Consider the following 21,822-nt stretch of genomic DNA (forward strand, 5'->3'; position numbering starts at 1 on the left):
TACTCGCTGTTTTGGTTCATCTTTGTTAGGAAGGCAAGTTCTGGGTGCCTCTAGTCAGCCATCTTGAAGCCCATAATAATAATAATTTTTTTTTGAGACATGGTTTCACTCTGTTGCCCAGGTAGAGTGTTGTGGTATGATCATGGCTCAATGCAGTCTCAACGTCCTGGGCTCAAGTGGTCCTCCTACCTCAGCCTCCTGAATAGCTGGGACTACAGGTGCACACCACCATGCCTGGCTAATTTTCTCTATTTTTTGTAGAGACAGGGTCTCACTGTGTTGTTCAGGCTGGTCTTGAACTCTTAGGTTCAAGTGATCCTACCATCTTGGCCTCCCAAAGTGCTAGGATTACAGGTGTGACCCACCATACCCAGCCAGCCCACAATAATTCTTAAGGTGGGTTAATGTGTTAATCTGAATTATTTATAAGTGGTAGAGACCAATTCAAACCAGTTTATGCAAAAACCAAGGCGTTTAAAGGTTACAACCTCAAATCACAGGAGTGGATGTGACTTCAGGGATGATTGGACCCAGGGAGACAGATGCTATCAAGACTCTCCACTTGCTTTATCCCTTGTCTCGTCTTCTTTTTCTTTCTCTCATTGACCTTGTTAGCCACTGGCAATCCTAGACTCACATTCTTACAGCATTATGACCAATGAGGAGAGAGTACTTCTAGCTCCAGTGCACGGAATCCCAGGCCTATCTTGGATCACTTGCCTATCCTTCGTTTGGGGGGTAGGGGTATGCACCATCACATTTGCCTGGCCTGGTCAGCACCCACCCTGTGGCGGTCAGAGAGTGCTATGATACTGTAATTAGCTCTATGGTTGAGGGGAAGAGAAGAAGAATGTGGTTCTGGGAAGACAAACAATAGACATTCACTAGTTTGCAGATGAAACAGGCTCAGAAAGCCTAGGCACAGAGCACACTCAAGGTCACACAACTATCAAGGAGCAGAGAAGGAATCCTTTTAGGTTTTAAGACACACTGACTCCCTAAGTGGCCAGGTGTGGTGATTGGCATGAGTTGCTGAGTTGCATTGTGGAATTTTCAGCAAAGACCTCACTAAGGCATTTGTATTTCTGAATTGGTGTTTATCCTCCTTAGAGGCAGAGGGAGGGACATGGTGACTACTTGGTGTCCTGCAGGCCTAGGCGAGTGGGTGACCATCGCATTTCTCCTTTTGTCCATGTTTCTTCCTCCTCTTATTGTATTCCTTTCCCAACATAGAAGGGTTAAGATCTGAGACACTCTACAAATGCAAACCCAGATTATAGGGATTGTGTCTCCTTTGAAGGACATGGTAGCAGTTAGCATTTTTAAAATGGTATTTAATAGACTTGACCCAGAGAGGGAGAGTGAGCCAGGGAGCATGTTCATAAATCTCAGCTTACCCTAGGGTCTGTCTGAATAAAGTCTTCAAATTGGACTGTTGTTGGGTGGGAAGCTACTTCCTCATGTCTTGGTGCCTGCACTCAAGGAGCTCAACAGAGGGCTGTTGGCAAATCCAGGAAAGGCCATTTGTTTGTGCCTGGTCCAGGCATGACTAGGGAACATTTATAAAGGAAAGGGTGCCATAGAACTAGTGTTGGAGGAAGATCAGGAGTGATGCATTGTACAAAGAGCAGGAAGATCTTCCAGGCGGGGGAAACATTGCGTAAAAAGACATAGGACTATAGGACCCTCTGTTACATTTGGAGAACTGTGCATAGTTGAAGCAAGATATCTGTGCCTGAGAGATGCCTTGGCTGACATTGTTTCTTGACTCAATACCACAAGAAGGAAGGGGCTGAGAAAAGTGGCAGGCAGCTACATCAAAGCAACTCTGCAGCTCACCCCGACGGGTATTCTTTCCCCGCCAGCTGCTACCTATTTTGACATGAGGGAAGTATTCCCAACAGGGTTTGAGTCAGGGGCCCCTGCCAACATTGATAATTAACTGAAGAAAGTACAGAAGAAGTAACAATGAATCTTGTGTTTATTAAATTGATATTGGTAAAACACAGCATTATGAGGGTGTGGAATGAGAAACTGAAGCTTGGGGAAATTGAGTGTAGTCCCTGCAGTCGTTTTGTTTTTAGTTGCAGTTAGGATACTAATTCAAGGTGGTATGTGACGTTTCAAAACAAACTATGAAAATATGAAGGAGTGACAATAAATGACAAACCCATGCAGTCTAGAGGTCACTTTCAAATGTAAAGGCATTTCTGCCATTTATGACGGTTTTATGTGAAATGTGAAATTTTGAAATGAAGATGAGGATTAAAGTGTAAGAGGAAAACATGTGAAGCAAAGATTCCATTATTTTTTCTGAATAGGTGTCAGAACATCAAAGATAACACCATTGGCATCGAGGAGAATGGGGTCTCCCTGACCTGTCGCTTTCACGTCACCGTCTTTAAGTTCATAGGGGATTACGATGAAGTTCACCTTCACTGTGCAGTGTCGCTCTGCGACTCAGAAAAGTACTCCTGTAAAATCGTAAGTGAGAGTGTGAAAAACAATGTGCTTAGCCTTATTTCTCACTGTCTCAGTTTCCCAACATGAGGGTCATGAATGCCAGGTGGCCGGGCTGGAATCATTCAGAGATGCTTGGGGTGGACAGTCATCTTTGACGGGACAATGTGAGAGAACACGGGGAAATAATATCTATTTACTCTTCTGTCTCTGAAATATCAACCAGTCATTGGCTTAACACTAGACTTTGTTTCTCAAAGCTCGGCACTATTGACATATTGGACTAAATAATTCTTTGTTGTGGAGGACTGTTCTGTGCACTGTATGTCGGCACCATCCCTCACCCCTACCCACAAATACCAATCACACCTTCCCCTGGTTGCAAAACCCAAAATGTCTCCAGATGTTGCCAGCTTGCCTGGTTGAGAACCACTGCACTAGAGTGTCAAGGAGCCAGACAGCCTGACTCTGATGACCAGTGGGCCAAATTCCACTCCACTACAGAACCAAACTCCTGAGCTCAGGATGCAATTTATTCACGTGTCCTGCAGCTCACCTGATCTACCTCAGGGCTCTGGAGGGGGTGAGGGATGAGGTAGCAAAGCAGTCATCTCTTCCATGCCAGGCTTCCACCCCCACCACATATGGGCTGGGTCCTTAAGATTTGATTGCACCAATACCTGGCCCCTAGCCTTTAACATTGCAGCTTATACTTACACCATGTTTGCAGAATCAAGACATGAATTATGGTCAGAGCAACTCACAAATGATACTGCATACATTAGTGTCTGATGAGATACAGCAATCCTATTCCTGGGCAGGGAGCCTCTTTGAATCTAATTCCAGTGTGGATCAATCAGAAATGAAGGAAAGATTTTTGAAAAGGAAAAAGTACTAATTCCAGGGTGAAGACTATATTTATTTCTGTTCAACATATAGCCACGAGTCCCAGTGGATTCAATGATCAAGAATGCATTGGTTCTAATTAATCTGAGCAGCAATAATGCTTGAGGCCAGAGCCACTGCCTGTTTTAGAGGTGAAAACATGGTGAAGAATAAGTTATCAGCTTAATCGTGTGAAATTTTCCCCCTGGTGTTCTGTCTTGCAGACTTGCCCACAAAATTCCAGGATTGCCACAGATTATACAAAAGAACCCAAAGAACAGATCATTTCAGTAGGACCTATTAGGAGAAAAAGTACGTATTTTCTCTAAAATACACCCTAAATTATTAAAACAACGGAATTTGAGGGCTCGGATGGGTTTCACTCTGATATGGGTCCAGTGGATGAGGAGGCTGGTGTTGGGGACACGGGGTTTGGGAAGATCACCCATTTCCTTAAGGAAATCTTTTCATTGACTTATAAACATTCAACAATGGCATTGAGCTTTTCTTTGTCCACTTCTCTTTTTAAAGCCTTACCCTTCCATACCAATGGAAGGGTTAAACTGTCTGTGGTTAATTTGCCTAACTGCTCTTTTGCAGGGCTGGACTGGTGTGAGGACAATGGAGGGTGTGAGCAGATTTGCACAAGCCGTGTGGACGGGCCTCTCTGCAGCTGTGTAACAGGAACCCTGCAGGAGGATGGCAAGAGCTGCAGAGGTAGACACTCTTCTACCATGGGGCAGGCAGCTAGGGGACACGGGAGGGTCTTTACCCCCAGAAGGAGAAATTTGAAGCCCACTCGATCGGCAAGTCTCCCTTGAAAACTCCAGAAATTAAGAAGGAAAGCTGGGGAAGATGCCCAAGGAATTCTAGGACCATTAAAACAAAACAAAACAAAACAAAAAACACCCTTGCCCTTTCATCTAAAATATAAAGGCAATTAAAAAAAAAACAAGTTATCCAACCATTTAAGGACTATATATTGGCCTACATCTGGCTGCCAAGTCTACTTGGGCTAGGGTTGGGATTGAGATGCTTCCTCCAGCAAACAAGCCTTAGCACATGGTTTCCTTGACCTCTTATGAGGTTGTCAGGAAGAGTGGCTCAATTCTGCTGCTTTGCTGCCGTAGTGCCATTTGGATAAAATGGCTTCTTGGCTATGAAATTTCCTTTCTTTAGCTGAGTGCTGCAGAGATGTCTGATCCCTACCAAACAGGTATTCTTTTCTTTCCCATAGGACTTACTGCATTTCTCTCTGTTTACAGCCTCTAATTCTTCAATCAGACTTCAAGTCTGGACACTTCTTCTCATCGTGATCCAGATTTCATTATGGCATTTTGTCTATAAATCAGGCACAACCTCATAATTAACTCAAGGTTTCTATATAAAGTACTGTAATTTACTTACTTCAACTCCCTGTAGGATAAAAAGCGTGTGCCCTTAAGTCAAAACCTATTTGAAAATGTCCAGCATCTCAAAATGATGCCTCCTGCCTCCAACGGTCTGAGGTCCAGAAACCAGCGACCATCCAACCTCCTCTTTCAGAGTAGGAAACGGGGCTTCTACAAGCCAGTTGTGGAAAGTATATCTCTTGTGTAAAATTCCCAAACAGTTGTCACTAGAAACTTTGGTTCACATGAAAAACCAGTAAAGAAAAAAAATTCTGGTTAGAGAAATCGGACTGGAAATCTGACCACAGAAATCTGTCAAGCCAGTGCTATTTCTGGATCACAATTTTTTTTATAGAGAGAGGGCCTGTTGGAATGATTTTGAAGTGATGACTGGAAGGTTTGACTCCCTCTAAGGAATTTGCTGGCGTTTGGAAGTGTCTGATCCATGATGCGCAAGTGTTCTGTCTATGAGGCGCTGCTCCCTGCACTGTGTCCTTCAACCTTGCCATGGCAGCTTTGGCCACTGGGCATACTGTTGACCTGGGGAACCCCACCTACTCTCCTACACCCTCAAACCCAATCCCTTGTTTTTACAAATCAACCAAATAATTTTTAATGTGTTTTATCCTTAAATAAACTTTGTGTTCAAGTATTCTCATTACTTGGTGGCTGGAATCATTCTCATTGATGTTACACTTTGTACACTAAATAGCATGCCATGAATTTTTTTTTTTAAGAAGTAGCAGCAATTGGAGCAGGAGGGCACCGTTGGCCAGAACGTTAATGCACTGTCACATTGCTGTTCATGTGTACTTACAGAGCATTAGCAGAGCATTAAGGTGCTGTGTAGAAGAGAAGCAGGGAGCATCCTCTTTTGTAAGTGGTACACAAACACGTATCTGCTATAATTAACTACAAAATGGAGGGTCTGCTAAATATATCCCTGGAGTGCTTTGCTTTTTAAGGGCAAAAACAAAGCAAAACCCGCTTCGGGTTTATTTTGAAATTGTCTTGGATTTAAACGGATAGCGTTTTTGTATTTTTCTGAGAATGCTGAAAAGCTGAGCATAAATGCTTAGTATTCTTGAATGTGAGTGTGGGTGAAAGGGCCATTGTCTCCTATGTCAAAGCACTGGCATCACAGTGTCATCAAGCTGAAGAGGTGGGGTGTAGGCTGAGTGTTCACTAAGCCATTTTGTTCTTCCAGCCCCCTGGGACAGTCAACACATTCTAGCTTATCTCAGCAGTCACACATGCTATGCAGCTAAGTGGACCACTGGTATTGATGGAGAAAAATATGTGTCTGCTTTTGCTTGGACATCTTAAGATCTTCTGGGAAAATGCTGAGCATTGGGATAGATTAAGGAATCAAGCCATCTACTCTAGCTGAGACATAATACTTCTTCCTCACGAAGATAGAAATGAATGTTACGCGTGTGTTCTTTGTTTGCATGAAAACCTGGATTCCAGACTATCCCACACTTCAAGATCTTAGGATTCGGATGAGCTCATGCACCATTTCCCATTCACACCATTAAAGGTTTAGGCTTTTGAAATAAAACAGATTGAGTTGAATGCAATAATATCTCATTTATGGTTTTACCTGAGATCCTTAGATGAAATTTTTATTTTTATTTTTTTGAGACAGGGTCTCACTCCTGTTGCTGAGGCTGGAGTGCATTGGCATGATCTTAGCTCATTGCAGCCTCGACTTCTTGGGCTCAAGTGATCCCACCACTTCAACTTACTGCGTAGCTGGGACTATAGGCACACACCACCATGCCTGGCTAATTTTTTTATATTTTTAGTAGAAATGAGATTTTGCAATGTTGCCCAGGCTGGTCTTGAACTCCTAGGCTCAAGAAATCTACCCATCTTGACCTCCCAAAATGCTGGGATTATGGGCGTGAGCCACCATGCCTGCCTCTTTAGATGAATTTTAACTAAAAACATGCAAGGAGGAAATGGTATGTCACTTACTTGATGACACCTCTTTATTGATTCTCATATTAAAGTCATTAGAAATTCTTCGATTAAAAACTCCAGGTTTTTTTTTAAGCTTTTTAATTGAAACTTTTATTCTTGCCATACTTTCATTCTTGGACTTTGGTTTTCTCACTTGTTTGGTATCTTTCACATGTCTATCATCAGGATAAACCAGATGATAATGCCACATCAGAAAACCCCAGGCCGCGTATGAGGGCTCATACTTATAATTCCAGCACTTTGGGAGACCCAGGTGGAAAGAGATCACTTGAGCCCAGGAGATTGAGACCAGTCTGAGCAACATAGCAAAATCCCATCTCTACAAAAAGTACAAAAATTAGGGTTGGTGGTGCATGCCTGTAGTCTCAGCTACTTGGGAGGCTCAGTTGGGAGGACTGCTTGAGCCTGGGAGGTTGAGGCTGCAGTGAGCCATGATCGTGGCACTACACTCCAGCTTGGGCAACAGAATGAGATTTTTGTCTCAACAAAAAGAGAAAACCCCAGAATCTCAGTGATTTAACAAAGGTTTCTTTCTTGCTTATATAAGTTGCCCCTGCTTTCATTGTCGTCCTGGAATGGAAGTTGCTGGAGGATTTATTATCCTTCAGTATTGTCAACTCAACATGTGGCTTCGAGATTCACCTTGGCAAGGGAAGACAACATGGAGAACCCCATCCTAGCTCTTCCGTGTTTCTCCACTTCATTGGTCAATGCAAGCCAGATGGCTGTAACTGACTTTTAGAGATGAGGAAGCGCAAACTTCCCGTGTGCCTGGCAGGCAGAAGAACTGGAAATCAGTGGTGATAGTGCTCACATTGCTTTTGAGTCAACCACTTCTATCTGGATTAAAGGGAAATACTTCTACAGAATTGAAAACAAACAGGCCCTTTAGTTGACTTCCTGGAAGGCAAAAGAACTGATTCTTTTGAAGATCCTGATTCTTCTACTAATTCTCTGCTTGAAACACAAATTATTACATGCCTCAATACTTTACTTTTCCTCTCTGTGACATAAGAACATGAAGCTTCTTTTCAAATGTTCTTATGTCACAAAGTGACACCAGACAAATGTAAGCCATATGAGAGTATATGTTAAGGGACCTTCAGAACATTGCCTTTTCCTGCTGTTCTAAAAGATCTACTTGAGGGGTAGAGGGGTGGGAAAGTGCATATTTAGTAAAGGTTAAAAAGGAAGTTAATTGGGAATCTTGTTGACTTGGTATTTGTTTGATATCAAAAGAAATAACATATCTTGAGGTCTGGCATTTGTGACCACTGGGAATTCTGTAATTAGCTTTTTAACCAGTAGTAGGTATGTACTCTACTCAAAATTCTAATGGCAAAACTTGAGACCGCTAATTGTTTAACATTGTCTAATATTCTAGCTATTTTTAGAACCATTTGACATTTAGTGGGAGCTTGAAATCTAATAAAATTTCTTTCAACCAAAGGAATTAAGTAATTATCAAAAGATGACAATCATGCAGGACCAGGATAATAAAGAATTACTTCTTTACTAATTCTGAATTAATTTAGCATCCCTTCTGTTTTGAACCTCCTAGCCTCTCTCTCCTAAAACTCAGGGTATCTCTACAGCTTGTATTTCATTGCAATTTGGGTCTGTTTAGAAGACCATGATGGTATTTTGCAGCGCCCCATGCGCTGACATCTGCAGCACAGCCCAGTGAAAAAGGAAATCAAACAGCACCCTCTAGTGTCTGCTTTTTATTTTTGCAAGAAGCTCAAATGTGTATTGAACCACACCAATCAAATTATGATTCCCGTCCCCCGCCCCACTGCCCCCCTACAACCTTAGATGCAGAACATTAAGAGAATATAGCTTTAGAAAACACATCAAATACCAAGGACATTTTCTGGGGAACAGTATGGGATTTATTTTTATGCACACAGTACGCATCACTCCAGGAAATACCAGCACTTGGCATCCCATTGCAAATTTTGCCCTTAATATCTGTTTCTCTAAGGTGTTGACAAAAATAGCTGTCAAGAAAAATTAAGTATCTCTTTAAAATGTTGAGAAATAAACAATCTGATCAAGAAAAACTCATGCAATATTTAGTGGTCTTTTTTTTCCCCCAGCAGAATGTAAAATACTTTCAGATGCATCTACAGTACAACAGCAATAACTCTGTTCTGACTAATGGAAGGCTCTGTTTGTGATGGTTTAATTATATTTGCTGAAATACGACTCTCATATAAGACAACATCTCCATGGCAGAGGGACAGATCTCTGTGCCTATAGATAGAAATAAAATACAAAAGACTCATCATTCCATGAAGAACTCAGCAATCAAATTCTATTTGCTAAGGCAACAAATGGAGGAACAATGTTCACTGTACATTTCATTGTGCGTTTCTGTTTGCATCTAGCCTCTAGGTTAGCTGTTGTTTTGTTCAGTAGCATAAGCTACTGATAGTGAAATAGTTTTGAAATTAAGATAGTGTCTCATTGGGTGAAATAACAATTGCTTACACAAATGTAGCATCTTTCATAACTAATGCTTTGCCACTGTATTTAATATTGTTCAGTCCTAAATCACGCTGCATTCTGACAGAGAAATTAGAGGAAACGTATTGAGATGAAGTTATATATATCCAAAAGCTCTAACTAAAGAAGAACAGAAACCCACTCATATATATACTCTTATACGTATAGGTTTATTAATTTTTAACTTCTATTGAGACATATTAGAATGATAGTTGTCTTTTGAGACTTTTAAGAACAAACTTAGAAACAGAATTCTTTATTTTCTCCCCCTAACTTTTGAATCTCTTTGTGGAATCCTTTAGGGTGCAAAAATCCACTGATATTGCCCTATTTCAGTTGGGCAAAAATATATTATTTTACTGAAAAAGATAACATTTAATTACCTTAAGACTTGAAAACTTTTGCATTGGATCGATGTAGAATTAGTGGAATTGTTTAAATTTAAAGATTGTATTCACATAGAAATTTGCTACTGAGTTAATTACATGTTAACCAAAGGCAGAAAAAAACAAGGTTCCTAGTATTTCCCTCTTATCTGCCACAAACATTCTTAATCAACAGGCCATCCTGGTCCTTCAATGTGGTTTATATTACTATGTGGGTCATTCAAATCAGGGAGTTACAAGTGTGTACTTATTCACACTTGCCATGAGTCTTTACATTGATGACTGCAAAATGCTGTTAAGGAATATCTGCAGCAGTGCAGGGGACAAAGTCTGCTCTCCTGAAAAGTCACAATCAGAAAGCAATTTGGCAAACTAATTTGACAAGGGGAAAATGACTTAACATATAATGTGGAAGCATCTAGGTGTCATATCAAAACATTCAAGGCATGAAATGAGAAAAAGGGCTGTGGATAGCACATAACTCAATTTTTACCTTTATAAAAGCCCCACATTTGAAATACTTACTTTGAACCTCCAAGAGAGAAGAAGAGTGGAAGTATTCTGAATATTAATTAAGATTAGCAGAAATGTAGTGAATCTAGAGATACTTGGCCCCTATGGATTTTTTTCGTGTCTCCTGTTGTTAGCCTGTTCTATTTCTATTCTCAACCCGGTCCTGTTGATCCACAATTACTTTCATTAGTTAACTTTATGCTGAACCCCAAAACTAAGTTGACATTTGTATGTTATTTAGACAAATTTCCCTGGAAACATAGGCTGCCTAAATCACAGGGAAACATGTCTCCCTCATACAAGTTTAAATACTTCTTATTCTGAAGAATAGTTTCACAAAGTCACAACCCACAATGACCTTGTTGTATTTCCGGGCATTATACTCTAGAAACACAAATTCAGCAAAAGTCAACTTTCCTGGTAGATCCCCAAACAGGCACCCCCTAACTCACGCAGACCAAGAAACCTCACCACTAGAATGATTTCTGCATCCTCGGCCTTAAGGTTTTACATACTGTGTTGGAAAGATACAACTGTAGAACTTTAATGTGTGGTGATTTGATAAACTTTACAAATAAAATTTGTAAATATGGTTGTATTTCTAAGTCTTCTACCAGAAAGTATCATTCCGAGATGCTCTCTTGTTATAGAAGCAGCAACAAAAACAACAAAATTCCTCATCTTTGGGTCTGCTGTTAGAGGTGGTTCTTCAAATGCCTCCTTAAAACATGAACTTGAGTCACTGATCACTGGCAAAGTCTGCTCTTACTGTTTTATTTGTAAAACAATTCTCACATTATTTATTCCAACCCTATTCTGAGTTTTTCCTTCTCATCAGAAGAATGTAAATGTACATAGATTGGAAAAATGAGAATGGCAGAACCTTTTAGTTTTGTGAAGGTAGGACAAGAACATTTTGTGCATATATGTTACAAAGCTCAGCTGAGGATGGTGGAGGGACTGAGGAGGGCCAGGGCAGGGCTGTGGGTGGCCGCTGCATTGGCCTCAACATCTCATGGAACCCTGAGTTAGCCAGGTGGGCCAGATGCCCCTGAAGGTACAGTCTCCTTCCAAAAAATGTAAAAAAAATTCACTTTACTAAAACCCCTAGCAGATTTTATCAATGATAGAGAAAATAATCTTAATTCTGAGATATTTGGAAAATATTATGAGAAAGAAAACAATGAATCTCTTGGATTTAATTCAGTGACTAAAAATATACTGGAACCAAGAGCAACAAATGAAATATAAAGACAGAATTGCCCTGAGGAAAAAAGTTTGAATTTAACAAAATAATTCCTTGTAGACACTAAACCAACTTAAGGCAAGCAACCAAGTACTTTGATACCATTGCCTTTAAAGAAACACACGATTTCATAAGTGGAAAAAAAACTAAATTGATTTCCTTGAAAAATTAGTAAATAAATATTACAGCAAATCCATAGATGTATTAGTTCGTTCTTGCACTGCTATAAAGAACTACCCAAGACAGGGTAATTTATAAAGAGAAGGTGTTTAATTAGCTCACAGTTTAGCAGGCTGTACAGGAAGCATGGTTGGGGAGGCCTCAGGAAACTTACAATTGTGGTGGAAGGCAAAGCAGGCATGTCTTCACGTGGCCAGAGCAGGAAAAAGAGAGAGTGGGGGAGGTGCTACACACTTTTAAACAACTAGATCTTGTGAGAACTTACTATCATGAAAACAAGGGGGAAATCTGCCCCCATGATCCAATCCCCTCCCACCAGGTCCCTCCTCCAACACTGGGGATTATAATTTCACATGAGATTTGGGCAGGGAAACACCCAAACCGTATCAACAGGATACTAAGAAACACCAGTCATTTCCCCAGGACGCTGTGAAACAATTTCCTTGGCCATTCCTTTAGCTAAAGTCCCAGTTATTAAGGACAGTTAAGGTCTCATTTTATTTTTGCATTTTTTGTGTATATGTATGTGTGTGTAAATTAAAGCTTCAGGGTAAGTTGCAGAAAAAGAACCTCAACCCGATCAATCTTAAAATTTTTAGCATTTAGCTCTAAAACTTTATTCTCCAAAAACACATAAATATTTAGCAAAAGTTCTATTTTATTTTCCAAAAGTTAGATGGTACTAGGAATCTGTTATTCAAAATTCATTTATCTCCATTTATTAGGCTTTCAGATTCTCAAAGACCTTCTGTGGATTCCTCTGCCAGCTTGTCTACTTTTGTCAAGATAATACTCAAAACCTGAGAGTCAGAAAAGGAGTTCTGACTTTTTAAATGAAAGAAATATGGACCTCTCAAACTGATCTCAAAGAAAAATGGGACCCAAGACTTTCATTAAACGACATGAAATAGAGCACTTGGCAAATGCTGGATAACAAAGTCCTCTAGGGTAAAAGAAAGAAAGAAAGAAATCCTCATGACTAAAAATCAGTGTTTTTACCTTTATGTTGTTGTTTGGGCAGAATCGATAAGCTGAATCAAATTTCTCTTTAAAAGCAATTTAGAAAAGAATGAATGTGCTGCTATATTCCTCTTGTAAAAAAAAAAAAAAAGTTTACCTTAGTGGGAAATGTAAATGCATGAGCCAAACACAAATTCCAAGAATGACATCAGCTTCAACCTGGGATTCTAGCTGTTCTTTGCTACAGTCGTAAAGTGTAAACTCAGTGGAAATTCTGAGCCCAATTCATCTAGATTTAGAGCCTGCGTGTGGATTCCTAGGGGCCCTTTCTGAGGCAGCACTCCTGCCTACTCCCCTGCTGTTTCACCAGCATTTGATGACTTCACATGTAAATCTGGCTCCTCTGTACTATGTCAGGATTTAGAAACAGTTTTAAAAAATAAACCCCAACCTGGTTAGTTGACCTTAAAGATTAGAATCTTTCAGTCAACTAAAGAATTAAGGCTTTTCTTTTGGAAGAACTCGTTATTGTTCATTTGCCCATTATTGTTCACGAACTAATTCAGTGACCCTAGAAAACAGTTATTTCCTGATTTCATAGATGAAGAAACAGTGATTCAAAGAGGTTAAGAAACCTGCACAAGGCCATTTTTTTGATTTCACAGAATTTTTGATAGAGTTGAAAGAAGCATTGCAGGGGACCTTGTCTGGGCATCTTAGTAAACAAAATGTGAAATACAGTGAAATTTATGTTATGCAGCATCACTGTCAATTTGGAGGACAAAGGTCCATCAAGTACACTATTGCCAACAGAGGCTTATCATAGGGATTATCAAACTTCAAAAGAGGCTGGTCGTGGTGGTTTACACCTGTATTTCTAATACTTTGGGAGGCCGAGGTGGGAGGATCGCTTGAGGCCAGGAGTTCAAGACCAGCCTGGGCAACACAGGGAGACTCCTGTCTCTAAAGAATAAAAATTTTTTTAAAAATTAGCTGAGTGTGGTGGTCCATTTCTGTAGTTACAGCTACTTGCAGGGCTGAGGTGGGAGGATCACTTGAGCCTGAGGGAGTTGAGACTGCAATGAGCTGTGACCATGCCACTGTACCCCAGCCCGGGTGAGAGAGAGACACTCTGTCTCAAAAACAAAATCTTTTTAAAAGGAATTTTTGATTTTTTAAAAAATTATTTCATACTAAAATTTGATCAAACATGAGTTAGTTTTACTCATAGCATAATATTGCACAGTACACATTCTGGAGTCTGACAGATCTGGGTTTGGATCCTGGTTTCACCACTTATTCCTTGGATGTACTTGATTCATTCATTCATCAAATATTTATTGATTGTCTACTTTGTGCCAGGTATTAGGTCTACAGTGGTAAATCAACCAGATATAGTCCCTGCCCTCATAGAATTTGTGGTTTAGGGGGGCAGAGCATTAATAAACAAGTAAAGATACCAATAAAGATGTAATTTTTAAAGGAGAAAAGTCCTGTGAAAAATACAGATCAGATATTAGGGTCAAAAATGGGGATGGAGAACCCATGCCAATTTCAAGCAGGCCTTCTGAGACGGTACCACTCAGCTAAGATTTGAGGGAGAAAAAGAAACCAGCAAGGGTGAAGTTGGCGGGGGGAGTGGGCACCAGGGGAGGCATTTCAGACAGAAGCCAGAGCAAGGACAAGGCCTGGAGTCTTGAAAGTGGCATGTTTGCAGGGATGAGAAGCAGCCAGTGTACGTGGAATGTTCTAGGCTGACAGGAGCTAGGTCTGCAGAGGAAGGCCGGGACCTTGTCGGCCATGAGAGGGAGGCTGAATTTTATTTCTGGGACAATAGTAAGCTACTAGAAGATTGTAAGCAGGAGAGTGACATCATTCAATTTACATTTAAAAGTAATTCTCAATACTATATGGAGAATGGATTTAGAGGGAGAAAGACGGGATGCAGGAAGAACAAATGACTACTATGTTAGTCCAGGGCTAGAGTACTGGCAAAAGCTCAGGGACCTGGGATACGGGAGAAATGGATGGTATTGAGCTGCATTTTGGAAGCAGAAGCTACGGGACAAAGTTATGTCTTGGATTTGGAGAGAGGGGAAAGATAGGAATCAAAGATGTTTTTGATTTGCACAACTGGATAGATGATGATGTCATTTACGGAGATGATAAAAATTTGGTGAGAAATAGCTTCAGGTAGAAAATCAAGTGCTGATTTCTGTACATGTTGAGCATGAGATGTCTGCAAGAGATCCAACGAGAAGTGTCAAGCAGGCAGTAAGATCCATGACAGGAGCTCATCAGACTTGTCTGGGATGGTGACAGCCATATGTAGAGATCATATGCATTTAGATGGTATTTTAAACTTAGGGCAGAGTTTAGAGCATGAGACTAGAAGAGGCCTCAATCTCAAGAGGCCTGAGAATCGATGGGATCAAAATTTAGAGGCCAGGAAGAAAGGGAGAAATTACCAAGGGAGACTGAGAAATAGCTGGAAAAAGCTGAAGAAAACTCACGAGGGAGCCTGATCAAGAAAAGTGAGTATTTTAAGCAGAATATTCTGTTATACTCTATTTAAACTGATAGAAGTGAGTATTTTAAGCTAATTACCTTGAGCACAGGATGATCTCAGGCAAGTTGTTTAACCTTTCTGAGAACCTATGAAATCTATAAAATAAATTAAAATTGAAATATTACTTCTCCCTTATGGTTGTTTAAAGTATTAAGTGAAATGACAAATCTAAGTCACTTAACATGGGGCTCTGTGTATAGTAAGTGTACAGTGTAGGTTTTTTTTTTTTTTAAAAGAAAAGCCTTCATTATCTCAACGTCATTAATTGTCACTGTACTGTAGATGTGCAGACGATTGGCTAGTAGAGAATTATGTCTATAAGAATGCCAACTAATCTAGCTTTGACTATTCCTCCTTACTTGCTGAAAATCACTTAAAAGGTATGATAATGAATCTTTTCTTGTAGTAAACCATGACTTTTCAGTGTCAGTGAAAGGATGTACCATTAATTAGTCCAAAGGCTACTTTACTTGTCCACCATTGCTTAACACTATTTGGCTTTCATGTAAAGTGTGTAAGTGTTTTGTTGTTGTTGTTTTCAATTAATTTTAACTGCAACCTGAGGAAAGACCAAATCGGCAAAGTTATTAACATCTTAAAAACACTAAGCCACTTACTGCAAAAGCTTCCCTACAGGAATCTCCTATGGGAATAGTCTCCAAAAAGCTTGCTGATGTTTCTTAATACTGAAGTGTTGTTTAAAAAGGAAACTCATCAAGCGTGCAAGGCTTTCCAAAAAGGCAAGAGAAATTAAAAGCTGCTAGAACACTGAAGCATTAATGAAAAGGAAATGAGCAGCTTTCATTTATTAAAAATTATATAAACTCATTTCAAACCCATTATTATTGCACTTGGATCTTTTTGCTAACTGTTATCAGCAGGTAGAAATATAAGACAAAAATTTGTCCTCAACTACATGAAAAAACAGGAAACTCTTTTCAAAATAGTGATTTTCGTAAAGTTCTATTAGGTAGATTGGCTGGGCATGGTGGTTCACATCTATAATCCCAGCACTTTGGGAGGTTTAGGTGGGCAGATCACCTGAGGTCAGGAGTTCAAGATCAGGCTGGCCAACGTGGTGAAACCCCATCTCTACTAAAAATAAAAAATCAGCCAGGTGTGGTGGCATGTGCCTGTAATCTCAGCTACGCAGGAGGCTGAGGCAGGAGAATCACTTGAACTCGGGAGGCAGAGGTTGCAGTGAGCTGAGATTGCACCACTGCACTCCAGCCTGGGCAACAGTGAGACTCCATTAAAAAAAAAAAAAGAGCACTGATAAGTTACTTTGTCCTATGAAAATTCATCCAACTAAAATTTAAAGATTAAAATAAATTTTCTAAGTTCAGACACACACAAACAACTAAGAGAAATCAAGGAAGCACTGCTCCCCTATCATTCTCCAGAGTGAACACTCAGAAATATTCCCTCAATTCACTAAAAAGATGCACCACAACCTTTAACGAGGCAGTGAAGATCATTTTATAAACAAATAACACGATTCTCCATGAAAGATCTTACCAATTTGTTAGTATTTACCCAATGAATATAGAATTAGTGGATAAATATCATGAAAGACGGAGAAATGTCGATGAAAGACTATGATGTGAATTGGATACCTGGGCCCTAACTGATTATTGTACTAGGGTGTATGTGACCTTGAGCTGACCAAGAACTTGCATCCCTTCTCCCTACTCGTTTTCCAACTTAGCCACGTGCCTACTCACACACTGTTCCTTCCCATCTCTCACTATATTCCAACAACTCTTTAAGGCAATAACAAGAATATAGAAATAGCAACAAAAAGGCATTATTTAAAACTAGCTGAGAGAGAAAAAGGTGAAGAATATAAAACAGTACAGAAAAATTAGACGTGTTTTTGCATGCCATGAAATTCTATGAAGTGCTAAGGATGGGCCACTAATTTGATTCAAAGCACTCTGACAAACAACCCAAAAGCCACTCAGTTGAGTGTCTATAGGATAAAAACAAACTGCTTAGGATAACTGATAAATGAGGTGGAAAAAAACAGATATAATTATTCATTAAGCCCAACCAGTGTTTCACTTCTTCTGTTGGGATCTACATATCCGTGGGAGGTACCTTTTGTTAGCTATGACAGCCACTTAAACCAAGTATCAAAATAAATTGAACTAAGAACCATACTGTCAAATTGCTGTATTACAAAGAATCGCATAATTATTCCCTGTACTAAAAACAGAAAGAACTAGTTCTTAAGTGCTCTCATAAAGAAGACAGAGTATTATAACAATAAGAAGCCATCATTTACTGAGTATTCTATGTGTACTGAACTCTACGATCTGCTCTTCTACATGCATTATTTCATCAATTCCATCTTCATTCTAGTTTTTGCCATGAGTTTAAAAGGGAGTATTTTTTTCTTACAGAGTCCCCCAGTACTGGTTAATAGTATCATGCCAGTGTTCAGTAAAAGCAGTTCTGCACAGTCCAGGGACTTAGCTCTCTAAAGATGTGGCTTTAAGGGTGGTCTAAACTTGGAGCAACATTGTGGCTGATAAACGACCTGCAACAGAATCACCTGGGTTTGTGTTTAAAATTTATATTCCAGGGCCCTCTGCAGGCTAACTGAATCAGAATCCTGAGGGTTATGTCCAGGAGATAGCATTTTTAATGTGTGCTCATATTAGGCACTCCCAGTTTGAGAACTGCTGTCTTAAGGTATCATGAGCAATGGTCTCCAAATATTTTGATTTCCCAGTAAGAAAGTTTTAGCGCATGCCTTTCCAATTTAATATTTGTGTTTATGGACAAATTAGATATTAGTGCTAATTTACTAATATGTTTATTATAAAGCATACATACGTTTTCAGAGGATCAGATTTTAAATAATAATTATTATGTAATAATATCTTAGGAGCAAAATGATAGAATAAACTTGTTTGTGAAAACTTCAGATACTTACCTGGTAATTCTATAATCATTAGGTAAATACTAGCAAATTTGTAAAGTTTTCTTATGTTGTTATTCTTGCTTATGAGTGTAATGTTTAACTTGTTAAAAAGTTTTGAGAAGCAAGTTTGTAACTAATCAAAGAAAATGTCCAAGTATTTACTTTGTTGAATTGTAAATGTTTAGTTAAATTTTGGTTGTGAAATATTTTGTAAGTGTAAGAGTATATTAAGATAAGCAGTTTAAATAATTATGATAAACTGAACACTCTTGTGCCAACCACATAGGTTACAAAATAGGATATTACTAGTATTTCAAACGTCATTTGTATGGTCCTCTCCAAGTAAATCTGTGCACATACTCCTCCCCAAGGTAACCATCATCATATTCATCATTCATCTGTTTTTCCCTGTAATTTTAATGCCTATGTATGTATTCCAATGTATTATTTCTTTTTCCTTTGTTCAAACTGCATATAAAAGGGTTCATACTGCACACATTTACTAACTTGCTTTTTTCATTCAACACCATCATTTTGAAACTCATCCATCTAATAGATATAGCTCTAGTTCATTCATTTTCATCTCTGTATGGTAGTCCATTATAAAAATAATCCACAATTTGTCTACCATTCTATTATAGTTGGACATTTGAATTGCATCTCTCTCTCTTTCTTTCTTTTCTTTCTTTTTTTTAACAAACAGAACTGCCATGGAGATTTTGTTCATGTCTTCTTGTGCACAGATCTCAGAGTTGCTCAGGCATCTATCTAGGAATGAGTTTGCTGGGTCAAAGGGAATGCTCAATTTTACTAAGTAATACCAACAGTTTTCCAAAATGATTGTATCAATGTATTGTCTTATTTTTATTTTTTTATTGCATTTTAGGTTTTGGGGTACATGTGAAGAACATGCAAGATTGTTGCATAGCTGCATACGTGGCAGTGTGATTTGCTGCCTTCCTCCCCTTCACCTATATCTGGCATTTCTCCCCATGCTCTCACTCCCCAACTCCCCAACTCCCCATCCCCCACTGTCCCTCCCCATTTCCCCCCAACAGACCCCAGTGTGTAGTGCTCCCCTCCCTGTGTCCATGTGTTCTCATTGTTCAACACCCACCTATGAGTGAGAACATGTGGTGTTTGATTTTGTGTTCTTGTGTCAGTTTGCTGAGAATGATGGTTTCCAGGTTCATCCATGTCCCTACAAAGGACGCGAACTCATCGTTTTTGATGGCTGCATAATATTCCATGTTGCATATGTGCCACATTTTCCCTGACCAGTCTATCATCGATGGGCATTTGGGTTGGTTCCAGGTCTTTGCTATTGTAAACAGTGCTGCAATGAACATTCGTGTGCATGTGTCCTTATAGTAGAACGATTTATAATCCTTTGGATATATACCCAGTAATGGGATTGCTGGGTCAAATGGAATTTCTATTTCTAGGTCCTTGAGGAATCGCCACACTGTCTTCCACAATGGTTGAACTAATTTACACTCCCACCAACAGTGTAAAAGTGTTCCTATTTCTCCACATCCTCTCCAGCATCTGTTGTCTCCAGATTTTTTAATGATCTCCATTCTAACTGGTGTGAGATGGTATCTCAATGTAGTTTTGATTTGCATTTCTCTAATGACCAGTGATGATGAGCATTTTTTCATATGTTTGTTGGCCTCATGTATGTGTTCTTTTGTAAAGTATCTGTTCATATCCTTTGCCCACTTTTGAATGGGCTTGTTTTTTTCTTGTAAATCTGTTTTACTTCTTTGTAAATTCTGGATATCAGCCCTTTGTCAGATGGGTAAACTGCAAAAATTTTTTCCCATTCTGTTGGTTGCCGATTCACTCTATTGACTGTTTCTTTTGCCGTGCAGAAGCTGTGGAGTTTGATTAGGTCCCATTTGTCTATTTTGGCTTTTGTTGCCAATGCTTTTGGTGTTTTGGTCATGAAGTCCTTGCCTACGCCTATGTCCTGAATGGTTTTGCCTAGATTTTCTTCTAGGGTTTTTATGGTGTTAGGTCTTATGTTTAAGTCTTTAATCCATCTGGAGTTAATTTTAGTGTAAGGTGTCAGGAAGGGGTCCAGTTTCTGCTTTCTGCACATGGCCAGCCAGTTTTCCCAGCACCATTTATTAAACAAGGAATCCTTTCCCCATTGCTTGTTTTTGTCTTAACAACAGTGCATGAGAGCTGCCATTGCTCTGCCTCTTTGCCCACACCTGGTATAATAAAGCTTTTCTTTCCCTTGTTTCTGCCAATCTGTTGGGTCTGAAACAGTCTCATGTTTTTAGTTTAATTTTCTTGATTACTATTGAGGCTAAGTATCATTACATGAGTTTATGAGCCATTTTGTTCCCTATTCTGTGCCATCTGTTTGTCTTTTGTTCATTTTTTCTATTAAGTTGTCATTTTCTTAATTCATGGAATTATTTTGTATTCCAGACTCTAATCTTTATAATTACATGTACTAAAAGCATATAACCCCAATATGTGACTTGTTTTAATGCTCTATTTATTTTCTTTTAAAAATTATAAGTTCTTAATTTTAATACAGTTGATTTATCAACCAATGGTTAGTGGTCTCCCTCCCTCTCATGCCCTTGCTCTTTCTCCGTTTGTGTGTGTGTTTTAAGAAGTCTTTTCTTACTCCAAGTTCACGAAGCTATTCTCCTAAAAGTTCTAAAATTTCAAATTTTATATTGAAGTCTTTACTAGGATTGATTTTTGTATGAGATTGGGATACAATTTAATTTTTCTTTTCATTTGGTAACAAATAGCCTAATCACTATTTACGTAATAGTCTATCATTTCTCCATTGTTTTTCAATGCCTGCTTTGTATAAATGGATTTTTTCTGAGCACTCTATTTTATTTATTGGCCTATGTATTTATCCCTGCCCTAAAACCACAGTCTTTATTAGAACTTTATAATAAATTTTAATAACTAGAAGAACATGTCTTTCTCTTTTTTTCTTTCTGTCAAGAATGTCTTGGCTATTTTCAGGCATTTGCTCTTACATATAAATTTTAGAATCAGGCAACTCCTAAAGTTCCCCAAATCAAAACAACCACAAAAAGCCTGTTGGAATTTTTATTGGAATTGCATTGAATCCAAAGTTCGATTTGAGAAATGACATCTTTATAAATAATATTAACATTCCTTACCTATGAACACAGTATTCTCTGTTTATTTAGATTTTTAATATCTTTCCAAATGATTTGCAGTTTTTTCTTCCTCAGGTTTCATAACTCTTTTAAAAACAATTCCTGGGTATTCTATTTTTGTTGTTAATGTAAATGGTATTTGTTTCTTAATATAACTTCTAACTGTTGCTGATGTTAAAATGCAATTGTTTTGTATATCAAATTTCTAGTGATCTTGATATTCTAAATAATTTATCTGTAGAATTGTTGGATTTTCTACATACACAATAATATAACCTAAAAATAATACAATTTTTATCCCAATTCTTATACCTTTTACTTACAATTTTTGTCCTATCTTGGTTGGGGCAGAATACTTTGGGAAGTGTTCAATAGGAGTGATGACAGGTACTTTTTGTCTTGCTCCTAATTACTGATGAAAACTTTCAGTGTTTCTCCACAAAATCTGACCTTTGCTTTCAAATGTTTGCATGTCCTTTATCAGCTTACAAAAGTTACCTTATATTTCTGCTTCGCTTACAGTTTTCATTATGACTGGATGCCGAATTTTCTCAAATGCTTTTTCAGTATCTATTGAGTTGATCATATGATTTTTCTCCTTTAACTTATGAATGTGGCATATTGCTTAATTGATTTTCTAATAGT

The 21,822-nt window shown here is 38.8% G+C and overlaps 1 protein-coding gene across 1 annotated transcript in view; it reads left to right on the top strand.

Annotated features, from left to right (window-relative positions):
* LOC105729494 (tubulin-specific chaperone cofactor E-like protein) overlaps positions 1-5,388 on the top strand; it is a 162,066-nt gene extending 156,678 nt beyond the window's left edge. Inside the window, exons 29-32 of the mRNA XM_064375502.1 lie at positions 2,322-2,484; positions 3,570-3,657; positions 3,946-4,062; positions 4,611-5,388. Of these exons, the coding sequence (XP_064231572.1) occupies positions 2,322-2,484; positions 3,570-3,657; positions 3,946-4,062; positions 4,611-4,711 (469 nt within the window). The 3' untranslated portion in view covers positions 4,712-5,388. The remainder of the gene's footprint in view (positions 1-2,321; positions 2,485-3,569; positions 3,658-3,945; positions 4,063-4,610) is intronic.
* Positions 5,389-21,822: the final 16,434 nt, after the last annotated feature.

This window comes from Aotus nancymaae, unplaced genomic scaffold, assembly GCF_030222135.1.
Source record: "Aotus nancymaae isolate 86718 unplaced genomic scaffold, 86718_ANA_hifiasm-v0.15.2.pri h1tg000012l, whole genome shotgun sequence".
In the NCBI taxonomy this organism is placed as follows: Eukaryota; Metazoa; Chordata; class Mammalia; order Primates; family Aotidae; genus Aotus; species Aotus nancymaae.